The sequence below is a fragment of the Carcharhinus amblyrhynchos genome, chromosome 5 (assembly GCF_965287045.1).
Source record: "Carcharhinus amblyrhynchos chromosome 5, sCarAmb.v2.hapA, whole genome shotgun sequence".
NCBI classification, from domain to species: domain Eukaryota; kingdom Metazoa; phylum Chordata; class Chondrichthyes; order Carcharhiniformes; family Carcharhinidae; genus Carcharhinus; species Carcharhinus amblyrhynchos.
The window spans coordinates 83,854,828-83,876,358 of record NC_137328.1 but is presented as its reverse complement, the minus strand read 5'-3'; the positions used below and the strand labels follow the sequence as shown (position 1 = coordinate 83,876,358).

The following is a 21,531-nucleotide window of genomic DNA, read 5'->3' as shown; positions in this document are numbered from 1 at the left end:
TTGCCTGGTCTGGTCTACATTGACTCTTAACTGTCCACTGTCCTCTGAAATGTTCAGTTCAAGAGCAAGTACTCTAAAAGGGAAAAAAAAGACCTGTTGTCTGCTTTTTGTCTAAGGTTATTGATTAGGTTGTGTGGGCAAAAAACAATCCTGCCAATATCCACTGGAAATATTGACTGACTTTTATTATGTTTCCATAACACTGATCCAGAAGATTTGTACTTTTATCCCTAATGGGAAAATGAATTTCAAAACATTTCGTTATGCAATCGTATATCCTGGCAACTCATGCAGGATACATAAAAGTGACTTGATAATGATTGTTCACTTTGTGAGAAGGAAAATTCCATGATAAACACATCACAACTTCAAAGGAGAAAGATGCAAGTTACAAGGCAGCTGTTGTTTCTTCCCATGTTAAGTTTCAAAAACTATCACACTATCTATTACCTTGCAGGATGTTGTCCAATTCCTTCTCAAAAACATGTCCTGTGGAAAGGACAAAATATTTAAACACCACTGAGCTGCAATGTTAATCATTAGTTATATATAATTAATGCTATGGGAAGAAATGCTGCCAAATGGGAACGAGGTGAGCGGACAAGGATATTTTATTGATAATAATCTGTTTCTAATGAAGGAATGGCCTACTGAACTTGCTGAATAACAGAATAATGGCAGAAAAAAATGGCCAGTTATCTAAAATTATAAGGAGTCAGGGAAATTAAAAGTTGATACTAATGTGCATACAATCTTGTTTAATGATGCATTAATACTGCATGTTAGTGTTGGGGCTTTAGCCACATGAATCTAAGCCTACACATGAACTGACTCTGGAATGGAACAGGTGACAAAAAGTGAGACTCTCTCAGACTGGTTGTCTCACACCACATTAGTTTGACGCATTATCAATTTTGGCTTAGAAACCATTCAGGGATCCACAGAGCAAAGTGATTCACAACTTTTAGAAACATAGAAAATAGAAGCAGGAGTATTCAATTTGGTTCTTCGAGTCTACTCTATTATTTATTTTGATCATGGCTGATCATCAAATTTAATATTCTGAAGTTGCCTTCCCCCACCCCCCCCAATATCCCTTGATTCTTTTAGCCCCAAGAGCTATATCTAATCTTTTCTTCATATCACACATTTATATACACATTTAAATTTCTAACTACTGGAAGAGGACACTGCACATTGATATAACCAAGCAGATGCAGAACTCTTTCCTGTACAGGGTGATTAGAATTCCAGCAGGTAAAATCCAAGTAATTGTAGATGGGACTGCCTGGCAGGAGTCAGAAGTGCACCTACTAAAATTCAAGCATCAAATGCTAGCCTGTGTTTTCATAAAATTCACTATTTTAATCTCAATGGGTTTCTGACTTGTAAGGATTTAAAAAATATATATTCTGGGTGGGATTTTACAGCCTTGGTTGGGCAAGATTGTAAAATCTCATCTGAGGCTAATGGCGATTTCTGTTCCGGGAACCTCGCCCACCCTGGAATCGGGGTGGGAAAGGTGGTGGAGCTTTAGCCATGGTGTATAGAATAGATTGAAATGTATTATAAAAGATTTCATGAATATATGTACTCCTTTTGTTGATTTTGATCTAACATTTGTCAGGGTGCTACAGTCAAGTGCTCACGGGGGAGTGGATTTCTACATCAAGCCCATCATGACTGTTCTAATACAATTCGACCCTTTAAACATAAATAAAATTCATTATTTCCCATCCAGGCATTTCCATGGGCAGCTCTGGGTTAGTTGATAGGTGGAAGATGTTAGAATTAGAGTCTTTTAGATGGATTTTAGCATTCCTCCAGTTAACCAATGGAGTACATTGGTTGCCCTCCCCCAGCTGCAGAGCTGGATTTGGGTAGCTGAGACAGTCGCATTGAAAATTTAGCTAACTTGACAGGACGGGGACTTAGCCTGTGAACTAATGTGTGACAAGCCAAATTTGGAGCTGTGTAGATTTGAAGGCCAAACTTCGATATCAGAAATGGGTGACAGAGGTTCCCGAGATAGAAACAGAGAAGGATCTCCAATGTACTGACCTCAAACCATTTGGGAGTGTAATGATCTTCCCTAATTTCCCATTGGCTCCATCACTGCCTATACAACTGGAGCCCTTTCAAGGAAAGAAAAAGAAATGCTGGAAATGCTTAGCTGTTGTCTGCATCTGAGAAACAGAGTTAACATGTCAAGTCAATTACCTTTCATTAGAACACCTTTCAAACATAAGAACATAAGAAATAGGTGCAGGAGTAGGCCATCTAGCCCCTCGAGCCTGCCCCGCCATTCAAAAAGATCATGGCTGATCTGAAGTGGATCAGTTCCACTTACCCGCCGGCTCCCCATAACCCTTAATTCCCTTTTCGATCAGAAATCTATCTACTCGTGACTTAAACATATTCAACGAGACAGCCTCTACCTCTTCAATGGACAGCGAATTCCAGAGATTCACCACCCTCTGAGAGAAGAAGTTCCTCCTCAACTCTGTTCTAAACTGACCCCCGCCACCCCCCCTTATTTTGAGGCTGTGCCCTCTAGTTCTGGTTTCCTTTCTAAGTGGAAAGAATCTCTCTACGTCTACCCTATCTAGCCCCTTCATTATCTTATATGTCTCTATAAGATCACCCCTCAGCCTTCTAAACTCCAATGAGTACAGGCCCAATCTACTCAATCTCTCCTCATAAGCTAACCCCTCATCTCTGGCATCAACCTGGTGAACCTTCTCTGTACTCCCTCCAAGGCCAATATATCCTTTCGCAAATAAGGGGACCAAAATTGCACTCTAGTTGCGGCCTCACCAGTGCCTTGTACAGTTGCAACAAGACTTCCCTGCTTTTATATTCTATCCCCCTCGCGATAAAGGCCAACATTCCCTTCGCCTTCTTGATCACCTGCTGTACCTGCAGACTGAGTTTTTGCGATTCATGCACAAGGACCCCCAGGTCCCTCTGCACAGTAGCATGTTGTAATTTTTCACCATTTCAATAATGTTCCATTTTACTATTATTTCTTCCAAAGTGGATAACCTCACATTTGCCATCGTTATACTCCATCTGCCAGATCCTCGCCCACTCACAGCCTATCCAAATCTCTCTGCAGACTTTCTGCGTCCTCCACGCAATTCGCTTTTCCACTCATCTTTGTGTCATCAGCAAACTTTGTTACCCTACATTCAGTCCCCTCCTCCAGATCGTCTATGTATATGGTAAACAGTTGAGGCTCCAGCACCGATCCCTGCGGATCTGATTTCAAGGCTTGGGTTCATTTAAATAAATCGATTGAGTTGCTTCCACTAACAATATCCCCATCCTGGATTAGGCCAAGACTTGTCACTCAGCTATAATAAGTGAAAAATGTAAAGTCACTATAGTCCCAGATGACCATAGGCAGCTCTCCCCTCTCAGGAGAAGAGCTGACTGGTGATGATTTAACCTGAGGATCACCCCACCTCATGAGGGGCAAGGTTGAGAAGGCAGGCCTTCATGAATAACCATAACTGTATGGGAACTGAACGCTATGTGTAGTTCTGCATCACAAATCAGCCATCCTGAGCAAACCAACCCTCCAGGAGTAACTTCTGGGCTAAGGATAGGAAGTCCAGAGCTGGCAGCAGTTTATAGCAGTTTTAGGGGCTATAAACTTATGACTTTTGTTCCTCCTAGCCACAAAGATAATTTAAAACATGTCCTTTGGTCCTCTTCATTTGTTCTACCTCCAGTAAAACTGGTCAGAGCATGCACACATATGTTCCACCTAATTCTGTCCTAACATAGCAATTGTGATCATTTGTCTACCTTTGGATTTTAGTTTGTTTATAAAAGGAGTGCGCTGCCTGAAACAAGTGAATTATTAAGCCATCCAGCAGTAGGGTTCTTTAACAATGGTGGCAGCTGGACTACTGGAATTCATGGGAAGGTAAGTCTATTGACCCCATTTTGAAAGTGTTATCACCTCATTAGTGCAAACTAAATTTGTCCCTCAAGCAGGAGCAATAGCGTCCATTGGTACATTTGAGGCCTTCTGACTAGTGAACATAGTAGATGGGAGCTGGAGTGCATTATCAACCCTGGGAATGCTATTTTAATTTGTGTTACTGTATTACATTTTCTTTAAAGTATTTGTTTTTGTTTCAGTAGGTCAGTAGTGTCCCTTTCAAATGGGGCACTTAAATATTTATTGGTTCCTCAACGGAAGTGTAAATGTAGAGTTGTGGAAAAAGGAATGGATTTTAGAACAGCATTTTTTGAGACAGTATTTCTATTTTCCACATCCTATACAAGATTTAGAAGGCTTTGTCAGACGGGGCAGTGACACAGTGATTATCAGTGCTGCCTCACAGTGCCAGGGATCCAGGATTGATTACGGCCTTGGGTGTCTGTCTGTGTGGGGTTTGCACATTCTCCCCATGTCTACATGGGTTTCCTCAGGTGCTCTGCTTTCCTCCCACAGTCCAAAATTGTGCAGGTTGGGTGAATTGGCCATGGTAAATTGACCCTTTGTGTTCAAAGATGGCAAAGTAAATGGGCAGAGTTATGGAGATAGGGCAGGTGGGCCTGGGTTAGTTGCTCTTTCAGAGAGTTGGTGTAGATTCCTTGGGCCAAATGGTCTCCTTCTGCATTGTAGGGATTCTATGGAAATCATTTCTTATTACTTTAAATTAAACTGTGAGAATAAAATGAGAATAGACAGGGTCAAAGTATTCAAAGATAGTTTTAGAAATAAAATCAAGAGATTCTTCTTCAAACAAGGTTTGAATAAACTTCTAATAGCATAGCGGGGAAAGAAACCTTTAAATCATGCAGGATATTAGGATCACCTGGGAGAGGCCATATGGCCTTCTTCATCTGTAATTATAAGAGAAAAAACTGTCAATGTCCATAAGTGGGAGATTGGATAAAATGTTTGGTGACTGACTGTATGCTCAAAAGGGGGCCCAGAACAATTCACAAACCCTCAGATACTGAAGCAGTCCATGTTGAAATGCAATATGACCTGGACAGTATCCAGGCTTGAGCTGACAAGTGCAGCTGACAACAAGATGGTGCTGGAGCATGGTGACTTCTTGTAAGTTGTGCCCAGCACATCTTCTAATTCTATCATTTACTCTTGTTCTATGCTTCTAAAATGTCATTCTAATTATTTTAAATTCTCTAACAATGCTTTAATTCAACCCCTTAGAGATTTGGCACTTCTCTGTTGCCTTCAGATTTTTGATTGGACCTACTTCACATTAAGTTGATCTTTCTCCACACCCTAGCTATGGCTGTGACACTACATTCTGCACTCTCTCCTTTCCTTCTCTATGTATGGTATGCTTGTCTGCATAGCATGCAACAAACAATAGTTGTCACTGTATACTAATACGTGTGACAACAATAAATCAAATCAAACATTCACACTACACAAGTGCCAGGCAATGACCATCGCCAACAAGAGAGAATCTAACCATCACCTAATGACATTCAATAGCATTACCATCACTGAATCCTCCCCGCAATCAACTTCCTGTGGTTACCATTGATCAAAAACTTAACTGGACTAGCCATATAAATAATATGCTTACCATGGCAGATCAGTTTTTGGAATCCCGCGGCCAGTTGCTCACCACTTGACTCCTCAAAACTTGTCCATAATCTACAAGCCATATAAGTGATGAGTATGACAGAGTACTCTCCATTTTTCTGGATGAATGCAGCAGTCAAGAAGCTTGATACCATCCAGGACAAAGTAACCCGCTTGATTGGCATGCCTTCCACAAATGTTCACTCCTTCTAATCCCAACAAACAGTAGCAGTAGTGCATACCCTAGTCAGCATCTTCCAAACCCACAAACTCTACCATTTAGAAGGACAAGGACAGATACAAGGAAACACCAGCATCAGCAAATTCCCTTCCAAGTAACCTGCCTTCCCCTTACTTTGAAGTATATTGCTGTTCTTTCACTGTCTCTGGGTCAAAATCCTGGAACTCCCTCCCTAACGACACTGTGGATATGCCTATACCACATGGACTGCAGAACCAAGAAGTGCAGCAGCCTTGCCTGCATCCTTTGAATGAATAAATAAAAGCAACATATATGGTTGGCACAGGTTTTAGTTGGCCTTTCTTAATCACAGCCTTCCCCTCTTACAGAGGACCTGAACTCATTACACTGACTTGAAGACCATTTGTGGAAGACTTGAAGAGAAGTAAAAACTCAGAAAAGGAAACAACAGGCTAGACAGATGGCTCCTGTGTTTTCCTTTGTAATGCTGGAGGCATTCATCCACGAGATGGAAAAGCGGAGAGGCACAATGGGCGGAATTTTACGAGAAAAATTCTAAGTATCTAGCTAGTGTGAAAATGGGAGAGTTGCAGATCTGTTTTCTGGGCAAGTTTTTACTCCCAGCCTTATGTACATAGTGCTTGAAAAAATAGCTAAACTGCTTTTAGCTACTAGAGGCAGTGAGCAGAGTTTAATTCACCAGCCATCTTGATCAACCAGCGGAGGGAACTATTGCAGATGTGCAGACATCTATGGCTGTTCCTTTTGCAATTCCAGCAACAGAGGCCTGACAGAGAGAGAGAGAGGTCTGTCAGGCTTCAGTTGCTGCAGCCAGCCTCAACCCAGCACTCCCCAGCTATTGTGGAGGCCCATGGCTGACTGTGAACCCCAGACCACCCAAAAATATAGCTCTTCCACTGATCATAGGTAGAGCAGAAGCTGGCCCCACCGCCATCAATCATGGGTAGTGCGGAAACGGCCTCCTCCCTCCCTCACCGATTGCAGTAGAGTGGCAATGGGCCCCCTCGCTCCTCCACTGATCATGGGCAGAATGCGCAGTGGCTCCCCCTCCCTCCCAATTGATTGTCCTGGCCTGGCCCTGCTCCTTCCAGGCATCCCCCCTTGAGGCCCTACCCCATAGGTCCCACCCCCATAGGCCCTGCCCCCTTCAGTCCTGCTCCGGGCAGTGCCCAGGTGCCAGGCTGGCACTGCATCCCCTTGCCTTCAGCCTCCCGGGGGCCTCAATGGCCTCCGGTAAACTGCCGCGGGGCAACATGACTCTTCCCCATTCATGGGGAGCAGGGACTTCCCTTGCTGGACAGAACCTCTACCGGCGAGGCCATAAAGGCAAGTGAGCCCAGACAATTGAATGTTGGGCTCACTAAACAGATGGAAATTGTGCTTACCTTAAGTTTTAATAATTTATTCAGCCTCTTGCTGGAAATGAATGAGAAGCTGATCGTACCAGAAATCTGGCGCCTCTAAGATTGCGAGAGCCGAGAAATCGGATGTCATCCTAGTTTCTCGACTCTCACGTGGTTTTACCGGTTTGCCCCGCCCATCGATGGACGGGACGGATCAGTTAAATTGCAGCCAGTGTGTTAGGTTATCAGACCCAGTCATTAGCAATGAAGGCAGATGGGGGCAGCAAATTACACATTTGGCTGGCATGTGAGTTTCCCAAACCTGTTCCTAATGTTGTCCACCCATCGGTAGAATTTCAGTACTCATGGAAGACCTACAAGCCTTCTCCGCCTGACTGGGTTGGAGTATGGCCAAAGGCCACACTGTAATGGTGCTCTCCCCGTCCCCTCACATCATGATCTGGCTACTTTCTCTATATTTTTAATTGAATCTTTAAAATAAATGCCAGAGATAACACCTTCCAGTTGAAACATTCTCTGTTATTTACCATTTATTGTAGCTAGCTGCTCCTCTGAAGCAGAAAGGTCAATGATTGACTACTTTAACAGCCTGTCCAATGCCAATTCAGTGAGCACCCTAGTCAAAATTCCAGTATGACTGCTTCCCCTGAGCGTTTTAGGACCTTGGAACTGTCCCAGTTCCTGTCTCCTTCCCATTCACAAGGTGAAAATTCAGTCCAATTGGGTAGCCCAGGATTTGGCTTCAAGGGCCTCACACAAGTGGTCAATGTCAGTGAAAAACTATTCACATGTCAAGAAAGGTAATATTTAGAGCCCTTTGCCCTCCTTCCTTTATTCTCCTTGATTGTGACAGGAGGTTGGCTGGCGTGCCTGTGAAAATCAAATTTAGCTACTTTAAGCAAAACATTATCAGTCCTTAATACCAGAGCTGTCAAACAAATGTGACGAGACTTTTCTATCATTGTGTTGACATCTTTCATTGACCACAATGGAGAACCCACATATTTTCAAAGAGGGTTGGCACAACTTTCACTGATTCACTGAATAGCTTTGGGCACATCTTATATTCCACACGAGTTTCTTTTACTGTTTTAAACAACTGGACCTTTTATGTTTTAATGAAAACGTTCACATTTATTAAAAATAAAATTATCTGTAAATTCTCGCCATGCTTTGAAGGATAAAATTAAACACTTACGGTGGTCCTTGGATCAATTTCCCTGCAAACCAAAGTAACTGTCAAGGACAGACACCCCAGAATTTGAACAGGGCAGCTTCGATCCCTCAGATTTAAGGTGACATCAGTTGGTCTGAGAGGAAACAAAAATTAAACATTCCAATTAATAAAATCTGACAAAATTGACAAAAGTTCTACCTAAGAATTGATATGTTCCTGAATTTTAAATGAAAGACATTTATTATTGACTTTTTGACATCACTGCACATTACTATTTTCACTCTGTTAAAATGGCATAAGCGTCACTTTACCATAATTTGTATAAAGTTGCTGAAAAAATGAAACACTGAGGCTTTAAACTTTTCCCATTTTTTGCATTGTGTCAATAAGTGCCAAGTATGTGAGATATATTTGTGCCAAATTGCAGAAAGTTCTGCACTGTGAACTTATAAAACTCAGGCTTTTAACAGGTATGAGGTGGCAGCAGCAAATTTCTGTGTAATGCAACTCCATAGAAACCAGCACAGACAGGTCCAATATCCTGATCATTCCCCATAAGCCCTCACCAGTCAAAACACAGGGCGAATCATAGAAGCTGGTTGAGAGAGTGCCTAACAAAGCAGACAGATCTTGGGCTTATTAGAGTGGAATACGGAAGAGCACAAAAGCAAGCAAGTTATGATGAAACTGTATAAAACACTGGTTCAGCCTCAACAGAAGTACTGCTTCTAGTTCTGGGAGCTACATTTCAGGAAAGATTAGAGAAGTCGCAGAAAATATTTATATGGATGGCTCCCTAGAGAAGACTGAAGTGGAATTTGATGGAGGGATATAAATTTATGAGGTGTTTGGACAGAGTAGCTAGGGAAAAGCTGTTCCTATTGATAAAATAATTGAGAGTCAGAGGATGTCAACTTAAGGCAATTGACAGAAAAAAGCAATCGCGATATGATGGAATTTCTTTTAGCATAATGAGAGGCTATGTTCTGGAAACCATTGAGAGTGTGGTGGAGGCAGATTCAACCATGGCTTTCAAAAGAGAACTGGATCATTATCTGAAGAGGAATAATGAGCAGTCTTTGGGCAAAAGGCAGAGGTCTGACACTAAGTGATTTGCTCTTGCAAGAGCTAATATAGAGACAATGGGCTAAGGGCTCCTTCTGATTAAAAACCATAGAATCCTTACAGTTCAGAAGGAGGCCATTTGACCCATCAAGTCTGCACCAACTCTCCAAAGGAGCACCTTATCCAGGCCCACCTCAGCCTGTCCTATCCTCGTAACTCCGCCATTTCCCGTGGCTAATTCACCTAACCTACACATCTTTGGACACTAAGGAGCAATTTATTAGGAACAATCCACCTAACCTGCACATCTTTGGACTGTGGGATGAAACCAGAGCATCTGGGGGAAACCTGCATAGAGATGGGGAGAACTTACAAACCCCACACAGGCAGTCACCCAGAGCCGGAATCAAACCTGGGTCCCTGGCAGTGTGGGGTGGCAGTGCTAACAAGTGTACCACTGTGCTGTTTTGATTACTCTGATTTCCAGATGAAAATGTTTCATTGGCAAGGATGGAGCACATTCCCTGAACTCTTTAAATCAGCTGAATGTACTAACTGAATGAATCCTAGCAAGCACTCTGCTGAACTGAATTATATCCATTTTAGTTATTTTTCCCTGATATAGCATACTGATTAAACAGATAAACAGAATTCAACACAAGTAAAATGATGATGATCAGCTTTAAAATCTATTACCTGTTCAATTCCAACTTAGTTAGATCCAGATAACCTGAACCCATGAAGTCATCTTGTAATGCAAAGTCGTAATCAAACACCTAGAAGAAAGAATCTGTCGTTAAAATTTGGTGTAAGAATAGTTACAATAAATGTAAATTATATGGCCTAGATTTTGCACATATCACATGGTTTTCTTCAGTACAATTTCCCTGATACCAGTGTAACTGGAGAAAAAGATAGTGGAATTTTAAGCACGAATTACATTCAGCATAATCTGAATTTCTGGAATCTTTTGCAATGACCTTGGCCCAGAGGTACATTTCTCCTTGCTGGAACTTTCTGCTCATTTCATTGGTTTGCAAGCCTTTGAGGAGGCTCCAAAAATTAAATTGGATCTTTTAGATGCATAAACAATAACAACCATGTTTTGAATTTTTTAAATTTATGAAGGCACTCACCACTATACCCTCAAATAAATAGAATATTTATATTTTGTATATTTTCTAAAAGTCAATTTTCACTAGTTTTCAGTTCAGTTATTCACAGCAGATGGATTAACTGTGATGTAGAATGCTCATGTTTTTCAGAAAGAACTGTTTTCAACGTATTAACAAGTTTATCACCCTTAAATAACTCCAGGAATATTTTTAAACCAACTATTCATCATGCACTAGTTCAGGGTAGATTTTGCAATCAGTGTTTGAGAAGAAACTCAGGATAAAAAATGCACTTGAAAACAATGCAATTCCCAATTCCAAAGCAGAAACTCTACTTCTGCTGAAACACTACCTCTCCCATTCATTAGTGCCGCTCTTGAAAAATGTTCAGGTTTTGTGTAATATTTTACAAATGTAGAGAAAACACATTCATATTTTACAGCACCATCTGTCACTGTGACAAGCATGTAACATCAAATGAAATTTACTGGACAGAAGTGAAACATGAAGAAAGAACCATGATACAGACAACAAATCAACTCAGACAGATCAGCCAAATAGGAGTGAGGACATTTCAAGGCAGAGGAGTTAATCTTTTAATTTTAGATTATCAACTCAAACCATAGAATAACTAATAATTACATTTCCATAAAGTTGGGACCTCCTTCCTGCTCCTGGTGAAGAGATTAGGGAATACTGATTCTGGGCATGAATGTCGTGGACAATTGGGAAGTCTGCGAGGGTCCTGAGCTGTTCTGTTGTCCAAATCGCTTGTAAGCAGAATTTACATTGTGGATGTTTCAAAACTGTGGGAAGGTAGCAGAATCCCATAGAATAGAATTGCTACAGTGCAGAAGGAGACCATTAGGCACATTTGGTGGAATTTTACCATCTCATCCACCCAAGGCTCATAAGATCTCACCCGAGGCCAACAGCGAATATCATTCTGCAAGCCTCTCCCACCCTGATTCTGGGACAGGCAAGGTAGTAAAATTCCAGCAATTGAGTCTGCACTAACTCTCCGAAAGGCCATCTTACCAAGGCCCACAGACAGTCACCCAAGGCTGAAACTGAACCTGGGTCCCTGGCACTGTGAGGCAGCGGTGCTATAAGTGGAACCCCTAATGCGGTGGTAAGATTTTTAAACCATTAGACATTAAGGCACTGACAGAACTAGCAGCATTCAGTTAAATTACTTTTAAAATAAGTTTGAGCTAACAAGAAGCAATTAACACATATGAGATGCAATTTTGAATTCAAGTGAGTAATTATGATTGTAAAACATATACGCTGATATCTTGAATGCATTATTATTGATTTTAAGGAATATTGTTTGCTTTGGCCAAAAGCAACTTGCTGCTAAACAACCTTGGAAATATGCAAGATTTATCAGTGAAAGTTTTGGTTTGAAAGATCGTTTAGGATACTTAATCATATTTCATGAATAGGGTTTATTCACTGTCCGAATGAGATGGACTGTTGCCAAATGTGGTGTCATCAGTTAGTCTGGTTAGACAGCGACCTTTAAGGAAACCAATGAGAATGTTTATTTGAACTCTGGGCTAAGCATCTTAGGCTACTATGCAACAGGGGAGTGAAGTCAGCCAAGACAGAAGATAGCTTCTGGATTTTATGGACTAATATACTGGGAAGTGGGGTACGATTGGCTAAAGTATTTGACAGGTATTATTGCTGATTTGTATTTCCTGAACATGACTGATTTATAATTACTGAAAGGCAGGAATCTATAATAGATCTGTTTTGAATTGTATACATCAAATTTCATCAGAGAGATCTGGCAGCTCTATCTCAGAACTGTTCTGACCCTTTGATGAATGCCTGGTGGCTACTGGTTTAAATAAAGTTACATCTTTATACAAAGATACCTGCCCAATCAGTCTTGCACTTTCTAAACTTTAGACAGGTCACCTTGGTTATCTCACCAACAAGTATCAACTACTGCATCACTTTACTGTCAGTAAGCAGCTCCAGTAACATTTTTACAGTAATAATTCTTTTCATTCAGATGACTTTTCAAATGGATGTATTTGGAAAAATTAGGAATGGGATACTGCTGGCTAGCATTCCCCATACTCCAAGAATAAATAAATAATAAATGCATTCCAGTATAAATTAGGAAAACCCAAATGTTTTAGAATCAGTGTTTATAAATGTACTACATTGTTTTAATATTTAGTGTTTCCAACCATTGCTCTGCAATACAGAACTTGAATGTTGATGAAAAGAGAGATGTGCAAAACTTCATACAAGAATGCAAAATTATATATAATAGAAAAGCATGTTGACTTTATTGGCTGAGGCAATGGATAAAAAAATTGGCTCCCCAAACTACAGTGTAATTATGGAGGCAGGGTGGCACAATGGTTAGCACTGCTGCCACACAGCGCTAGAGACCCAGGTTTGATTCCTTGCTTGGGTCATTGTCTGGAGTCTGTGTGTTCTCCCTGTATCTCCGTAGGTTTCCTCCATGTGCTCTGCTTCCTTCCCAAAGTCCAAAAGATGTGCTGGTTAGGCACATTGGCCATGCTAAATCCTTCCTCAGTGTATCCAAACAGGCACCACAGTGTAGTAACTAGATGATTTTCACAGTAACTTCATTGTAGTGTTAATATAAGCCTACTTCTGAAGCTAATAAATAAAGCACAAAGCTTAAGACATTCTGCCAACCATAGAATTGAGCAATGTCATGTATAAACTTCAGCACCAGTGCAATGCTAAGTATGTAGGCCATATTTCCCAAAATTTGGCTGTTCAAATTCAACATTTGGTTGTCTGGAATAGGCAGAGTACAGACCATATAGAATCAGCCTAAACCAAAACAAAATGTCTACTGTTACGTCTGTTTCTGCGATAGGGCAGTGCTTGTTGAACAATCCTGATTGCGCTAATACTAACACTAACAATTAATTTAGGATAATTAGTTAAGCTGATAACATGGCTCAATTATATTTGCTAGAAGTGAGATACATTCATACATAGGGACCTGGTCTCTGCAAACAAAAGAATATATTCATGCCTTACTGATCCCCCACATGTAAAACATAAGAACATAAGAAATAGGAGCAGGGATCGGCCATCTAGCCCTTCGAGCCTGCCCCGCCATTCAATAAGATCATGGCTGATCTGAAGTGGATCAGTTTCACTTGCCCGCTTTCTCCCCATAACCCTTAATTCCCTTGTCTATCAGAAACCTATCTACCCGTGACTTAAATATATTCAGCAAGGTAGCCTCCACCACTTCAATGGGCAGAGAATTCCAGAGATTCACCACCCTTTGAGTGAAGAAGTTCCTCCTCAGCTCCGATCTAAACTGCCCCCCCCCCCTTATCTTAAGACTGTGCCCTCTAGTCCTGCTATCCTTTTTAAGTGGGAAGAATCTCTCTACCTCTACTCTATCTACCTCCTTCATTATCTTACATGTCTCTATAAGATCCCCCCTTGGCCTTCTAAACTCCAATGAGTACAGACTTAGTCTATTTAGTCTCTCTTCATAGGCTAACCCCCTCATCTCCGGTATCAGCCTGGTGAACCTTCTCTGCACTCCCTCCAAGGCCAATATATCCTTCTGCAAGCGTGGCGACCAAAACTGCACACAGTACTCCAGCTGCGGCCTCACCAGTGCCCTGTACAGTTGCAGCAAGACCTCCCTACTTTTATATTCTATCCTCCTCGCTATAAAGGCCAACATTCCATTTGCCTTCTTGATCACCTGCTGCACCTGCAGACTGGGCTTTTGCGACTCATCCATATTTCTGTTAACTCCAGTATCAACCATTCTTTCATCTTTCGCCCTCTAAAACTCTGCTGGCCTTATTCTAGTTCACACAAAATCCCATTTTCCCATTACCCTTTTGGACTTTGACATTTAGGTTCCTGGTCCACCAACAACTGATTTAAATAACCTCACCCTTGTGATCCAAATCTTTCATCACTTCACCATTTCCTATCTTTACAACTTTCTCCAGCCCTACAACTCCTCAGGAACTCTGAATTCCTTTTATACTGACTGGTCTTGTGGACATCACCCATCTCCATTGACCCACTATCAGCTATCTATGCCTTAATCTCTGATATTCCCTCCTGAATCCTTTCTGCCAAAACCTAATGGATCCTTGGTTGCCGGTTGCTGGCTGAGCTGCATTTTGAAATACGGTCCGACATTAGCTTTTCTAGGATCTGGTGGTATTTCCACAGTATCCAGTGGCTCGTTACTCAGGAATGGAAGTGACGGTCTCAGAAATTCCTCTGGCATGGGGGATAACGCTGGCAGGATCCCTAATTAATTAATGTTTTTACAAGTTACTGGTAAGGAACTCTTTATACAGAGAGATTCCCATCTGTAATTAGTTGATGTTAAAAATCTATACTTAATTTCAAAGTATGCCATGCAGAGTTGGTCTCCGCAGGCACATAAATAACACAGAAAATCATCAGGCCCAAAGCTGATAATTACTCACCAGCCATAGCTGAGGGCATAACGGATTTGGAATTCTCAGGGAGTTCCTGCTGTCCAACAGTCAGAGATTTAAATCAAAGTGGATTCTACGGTTTATGACACATCAGCTAATTGGTGATTGGCCAGCTCTCTGTCCATCACAGTCTTCAGCCAACAGCAGTGCATTTGGTCTCTCGTTGATAGTATAAAAGATACTGCTTGACCAGGAATTAACTGATTTACAGTTGAGGATCTCAATATTCCTCATATATTTCCAGTTCTGCTAATGATGGGGGGTGGGTGGGGAGGTGTTGTGGAATGTAATCACACCCAATGACATGTTTTTGAAGTTGTTTCCAGTGACAAAATGGCTACCAACAAGCGAACACCGATTAAACATAATTGGCAAAAGAGCTGGAGGTAGCATGTGGAGAAATATTTTTACAGAACGAGTTGTTACAATCTGGAATGCACTGTCAGAAGAGATAATGGAAACAATTCTGATAATAATTTTCAAAATTGGATAAATGCTTAAAGGGGAAAAAGCTCAAAGCAGTTATGGGGTAAGGGCAGGGATCGAATTGAATAGTTATTTCACAAGTACGCTAGGCTGAATGGCCTCATTCTGCACTTATTCATCAGTCATTCTATGATTTTATAAGTATACATCAAGGGCTGAATCTTCCCAATGTAAAAAAAAATTGTGCTTGAGGACACTTCTATACTCCAACTCATTTGGTGGCTGCCATAGATGGCAGATGAGTAACTAGCCCTCTTTGTATCAGGCACCCATTTAATGATGGTGGCGGCGTGTTCACAAGTTACAAGGCTCAATCAGAGAGCCTGCAATACTGGATGGACTGCAGCATTACTGGGAGAGGTGGGTGCAGCTGAGGTAGGTAGGAGAGTATACAGGAATCTCAAAACGAAGGAGCTTTTGGATGTCTACCTAAATTTTAAAAATAAAGGCGACCCAAAGCTTCAATAGTTTATGGCCAAGGCTGTGGCTTTTCATTCTTGCAGTGAATCATTGGGCTAGTCAGAGCGCACACCAATGGCCCTCTTGCCTGCCACTGGGAGGCCACCTCGAAGTAGCTGCCTGGCTTCTGACTCAGTCAGCAGGCCTATCTGTGGAAATACTGACAACATCCACAAGTTGTCCCTAACTTGGACCTTAATTGTCCTCTTACTGCTGCTGGACAAGAAGCTTCTGCCCTTTTGCCAGAGGTGGACTTAAGCACACTAAACCAATGCGATGCAGAACTTTCAAAATTTTCCCATGCCCCCACCTCCAAAACTGTCTCTGAGGGGCTGGTAAGATTCCCATCCCACGACTGTTAATGAGGACAGCAACACAGCTAATTATACTCCTACAGATTAAGCTGGGATTTTAGTTCAAGGAATCTCATGATGGTGAAAAGGGAGGGAAAGCTGGTGGAGGTAGAAGAGGCAGAGAGAGAGAAAGGTGCATGCTTTTGAGCATTTGTTCAAGGGGTATTAGATCATTTTGTGCAACAAAACCTATAAATGGCTTCCCATTCAAATTTAAAGGTCATTCACAACTTAAAGAATTCAGAAATTCCAATCTGCTTTCTTAGCGAAAGCAAAAGCTACAACTCGTTCTATTTTTAATTACCTGTGAGATTTTACAGAATGAATCTGATTTTCAGGGTAGGTTCAAGTATAATGATAATGAATGATATAATCAATGGGATGATTTGGATATAGATTACTGAGAATGGAGACAGTTCTGATCTGAGGCCAGACACCCAAATTGTTGGCAAGTATCAATAATGTTTTGTTTAAAGTAGATAAAGTTAGAAATCAAGGCACTTGTTCAGTGAATAAAGCCACAGAATTCCACGGATTTTGAATAAACACTGATTGTTGCGGTTACCTTCTTGTAAGATAAAAACAAAAAAGCATCAGAAATAGGAATGGGAGGAAGCCATTCGGCCCCTCATGCTGGCTCCACGATTCAATAATATCATGTCTGATATTTCTGAAGCCTTAACTCCACTTTTCAGTAAATCATTAGAACCCTACAGTGCAGAAAGAGGCCATTTGGCCCATCGAGTCTGCACTGACCACAATCCCACCCAGGCCCTATCCCCATATCCCTACATATTTATCCACTAATCCCTTTAGCATCTCAGGACACTAAGGGGCAATTTTAGCATGACCAATCAACCTAACCCACGCATCTTTGGACTGTGGGAGGAAACTGGAACACCTGGAGGAAACCCACACAGACACGAGGAGAATGTGCAACCTCCATACAGACAGTGACCCAAGCCAGAAATCAAACCCAGGTCCCTGGAGCTGTGAAGCAGCAATGCTAACCATTGTGCTACCATGCCGCCCTGTCATAACCTCCACATTCCCTTACATTTTTAGTAATAGCCTGACAACCTGAAAATGATGCTTTTGTTCCTACTCTCTCAGTTCTCTCTTTCATACAATGCTGTCTCCATGCCAATATATTATTCCCAACTTGTGGTATAGTGTCAAATGCTTTCTGAAAATCCAAATATTCCATAGTGATTGGATTCCCTATATCTACCTTGCTAGTTACACCCTCAAAATACCTCAATAGACTTACCAAACATGTTTTCAGTTTCATAAAACCATGTTCAATCTGCCTAAGTGTTTTATGATTTTCTAAGTGACCTGTTAGCACTTTCTTAATAATGGATGTCAGACTAATTGGCTTGTTGTTGTTTTCTCTCTCCCTCCTTTCTTGAATAGCTGCTTTACATTTGTCACTCCCAATACATTGGAACCATTCCAGGTCCTAGGAAATTTTGGAAGGGCACGTCAGTGCATTCATTATCTCTGCAGCTATACAAACTCTAGGCTGTCAGATCCATGGGATTTTGTTTGACTTTCAGCCTCATTAACTTTTCCAGTTCCTCTTCTTTACTAAGTTCCTCACTCTCATTGGACCTTCGCTTTCCCAATATTTCCCAGTATGTTTCTGTGTCTTCTACTGTGAAGACAGACACAAGTATTTTTTCTGTCATTTTAAAACATTTCCCATTATAATTTCTTCTGTCTCAGCAGAATTTTCTCTGAAAAATTGTAAGTGTCGAATGGGCATAAAAACAGGAGGGCTTCATGCTCGTTTTTCCAGCGAGGTGAGTGGTGATAATTCACGCACTCTGTGCCATACCAAGGCCGTAATGTGATGCCCACCAGCAGGGGGAGTGGGTGGAGCCTATTCACACTGGGAAGTTGGCTGAGATCTGTCAAAACCCCCTCCCCAGGACATCAGCTTCCACCACAACCAATCCCCACCCCGATGCAGTTTTTCCTCTTCACTCCCCTCCTATGGATCCTTCCAGCTCCATTGACAAGCCACCACCCCTCCGATGCAAAGTTCCCTTCTTCCCTCCACTTCAAGGGGCACCTTTGCAACCTCCCCGCCATCTGGCTCTGTCCCATCAGACCCTGCCCCCTGAGGCTCCCTCCCCTTAGGCCCAAGTGCCTAGTGGGAAGTGCAGGGTGTCAGGCCTGCCCTGCTCCCAACCACCCAGGGGGTTACAATGCCCTCCGGTCCCACCGGCAAGGCTATCACATCTGGTCTCCATTGGTGGGGGGAACCAGATGTGATCTTTGCCGATGAGGCCCACGACCAGAGAGGTGGGAAAGATAAGTGAGTCTGGACTATTACATCCCAGGTTGTTAATAACGTATTCAGCATTATTGCAGGAGGTGAAAAATCAGATGTGAACCTGATGTTTTGCTTCTTGCTCCTATTTCCCACCCTGCTACTCTACTCAGCCAGCGCAGTGGGGTGGAAAAACCCTACCCCCCATGTTTATCTCTATGTAGAAACTACTTACAGCTAATTTTATATTTCTGACTAATAATACAATCCTGTTACGTTCCTTAAAGTTTAAAGAGAAATTTGAACACCTAGTATTTGAAAACAGAACTACACCGTAAGATTTCACATTTTAACCAACTTTATTGTACAGAAAAATAATCAGAACAAGCATTATTAACATGACATTATAATTTCTAACTACTTAACTCAGTGTTCCTTTATACTTCACCCCAAGAGTCGCTTTATCTTACGTCATTTTGAAGATCCTATCACTTTTCCTGTAGCCAACAGATCAGCAAAGGTTACTTTAGGTCTCCTCAGTGTTCAAGTTATTCTCCAAGGCACAAGATATATGGGGATCTTTCAATTAGCTTTTTTCTTTACAGATCTCACAATGGTGAACCCTTCAGATCCGTGTCCTGGGTTTGGATATACACTGACTGCTTTTTCCCAGTCTGGTCCCATAGCTTCTGTGCAGCTTTTTACAAGTGAGGTTGGGACATGGCAGGGGTTATGGGGAGGAGCGTTAGCTGTGTTAGGTGCCACATGTGGGAGTTCTTGGAGGCATCACGTCTCCCGAAGGCCCACATCTGCGTCAAATGTTTAGAGCTACAGCGCTTGAGGGCCCAGGTCAGGCAACTAGAGGTGCGTTTAGAGGATGCATTTCTGGTCAGGGAGAATGAGGAGTTAATGGCTAGGAACCATGAACAAGTGGAGGTCCCAGGGGCTGAGGAACAGGATGGGTGGACAACTGTTAAGAGGAAGAAGAGGAAGAAGAAGAATAGTCCTGGTCCAAAGACCACCCCAGTGGCCCCCCAAAAGGTATCGACAGGGGTACAAAAGGAAAGACAGGAGGTCCAGAATGACTCAGAGGGAAAGAAGGGGGCTGGCAATGTGATAGTGGTGGGGGATGGGAGAGTCAAAGGAATTGACAGGAGGTTCTGTGGGCAAAAGCGTGACTCCAGGATGGTGGTCTGCCTCCCTGGAGCAGGGGTACAGGACATATCGGAGAGGATAGAGGGAATTTTGAGGGGACCCAGGCAGAAGTAATAATACACGTAGGAGAGAGGGACGTAGGAAGGCAGAGTAGGGCAGATGCACGCAGGCAATTTAGGGAGTTGGGGTCCAAACTGAAGAGCAGGACCTCCAGGGCGGCATTCTCTGGGCTGCTGCCTAGTACCAGCAGGGCTAGGAATGACGAGATCATGCAGCTGAATGCATGGCTGAGGGATTGGTGCAAGGTAGAGGGCTTTACTTTTGTAGACCACTGGGAAGTATTTATGAGAGAAGGGCAACTGTACAGGAGTGATGGGGTAAATCTGAATGGGAGAAGAACAAATGTCTTAGCAGGGAGGTTAGCTGGAGTGTTTAGACAGGGTTTAAACTAATGGGGGGGGGGTGGGGATGAGACTGATAGCTCAGTAGACACTGGCGTTGGGAGTGAGTTGGGTGATAGGGGAGGTTTGGGTGAAAGGAAAATTATCAGGGGGAAGGAGGTTCTGAGTGGCCCTGGTGGGTTGGACTGCGTCTGTTTCAATGCAAGGAGTGTGACGGGTAAAACGGTTGAGCTTAGGGCCTTGATGTTTGTGAGGAAGTTAGATGTGGTGGCAGTAACGGAGACGTGGTTAAAGGAAGGGCAGGACTGGCAGCTGAATGTTCCTGGGTATAAGTGTTTTAGGTGTGACAGAGGAGGGTTGAAGAGAGGTGGTGGGGTGGCACTGTTAGTAAAGGAGCACATCATAGCAGTGCAGAGGGAGGACAATATGGAGGAGTTAGGGATTGAGTCGCTGTGGGTGGAGTTGAGGAATAAAAAGGGAGAGATTACGATGCTAGGGGTATACTACAGGCCACCCAACAGCCCGAGGTCAGTGGAGGAAGGTATTTGCAGAGGCATTTTAGATAGGTGCAGAAAGAATAAGGTGATTGTAGTGGGTGACTTTAATCTTCCTGGAGTGGATTGGAAGGTGCCTAGAGCTGGGGGTACGGATGGGGAGGAGTTTGTAAAATGTGTGTTGGAAGGGTCCTTGGAGCAGTACGTAACTAGCCCGACTAGGGAGGGGGCTATACTGGATTTAATGTTGGGTAATGAGCTGGGGCAGGTGGTTGAGGTTGAGGTAGGCGAACATGTGGCTAACAGTGACCACAAGTCTGTCTACTTTAGGATAAAAATGGAAAGGGATGAGTGCTGTCCGAAGGGGAGGGTGCTGAACTGGGGGAAGGCGAGCTATAGCCGGATTAGGACGGAGCTGAAGGACACTGATTGGGAGGGGTTGTTAGCTGGCAAGTCCACGGTTGGTAAGTGGGAGGCTTTCAAGGGCAAACCGATAATGTTGCAGGAAAGGCATGTGCCGGCAAAGAGGAAGGATGGGAAAGGCAGGATTAGAGAGCCGTGGATTACAGGGGGTATCGAAGACTTGGTCAGGAAGAAGAGGGAGACATATGTTAGGTCAAAACAACTGGGAACGGAGACTGCGCTGGAGGAATATAGAGAGAGTAGGAGGGAGCTTAAAAGGGGAGTTAGAAGGGCGAAAAGAGGGCATGAAATGGCTTTGGCTGATAGGATTAAGGAAAATCCAAAGGCATTTTACTCTTATATTAGGAGCAAGAGAGTGGTTTGAGGGAAAATTGGTCCTCTTAGGGACAAAGGAGGGGAGTCTGAGGGAATGGGGGAGATCCTGAATGAATACTTTGCGTCGGTATTCACGAAGGAGAGGGGTTTGG

At 42.7% G+C, this 21,531-nt stretch overlaps 1 protein-coding gene across 1 annotated transcript in view; it reads right to left on the bottom strand.

Moving 5' to 3' along the window:
• The window catches only part of mctp1a (multiple C2 domains, transmembrane 1a), a 505,516-nt gene that overhangs the window by 332,623 nt on the left and 151,362 nt on the right, over positions 1–21,531 (bottom strand). Inside the window, exons 4-5 of the mRNA XM_080189110.1 lie at positions 10,107–10,186; positions 8,367–8,478 (exon numbers count right to left, since the gene is read on the bottom strand). Coding sequence (XP_080045236.1) covers positions 8,367–8,478; positions 10,107–10,186 — 192 coding nt within the window. The remainder of the gene's footprint in view (positions 1–8,366; positions 8,479–10,106; positions 10,187–21,531) is intronic.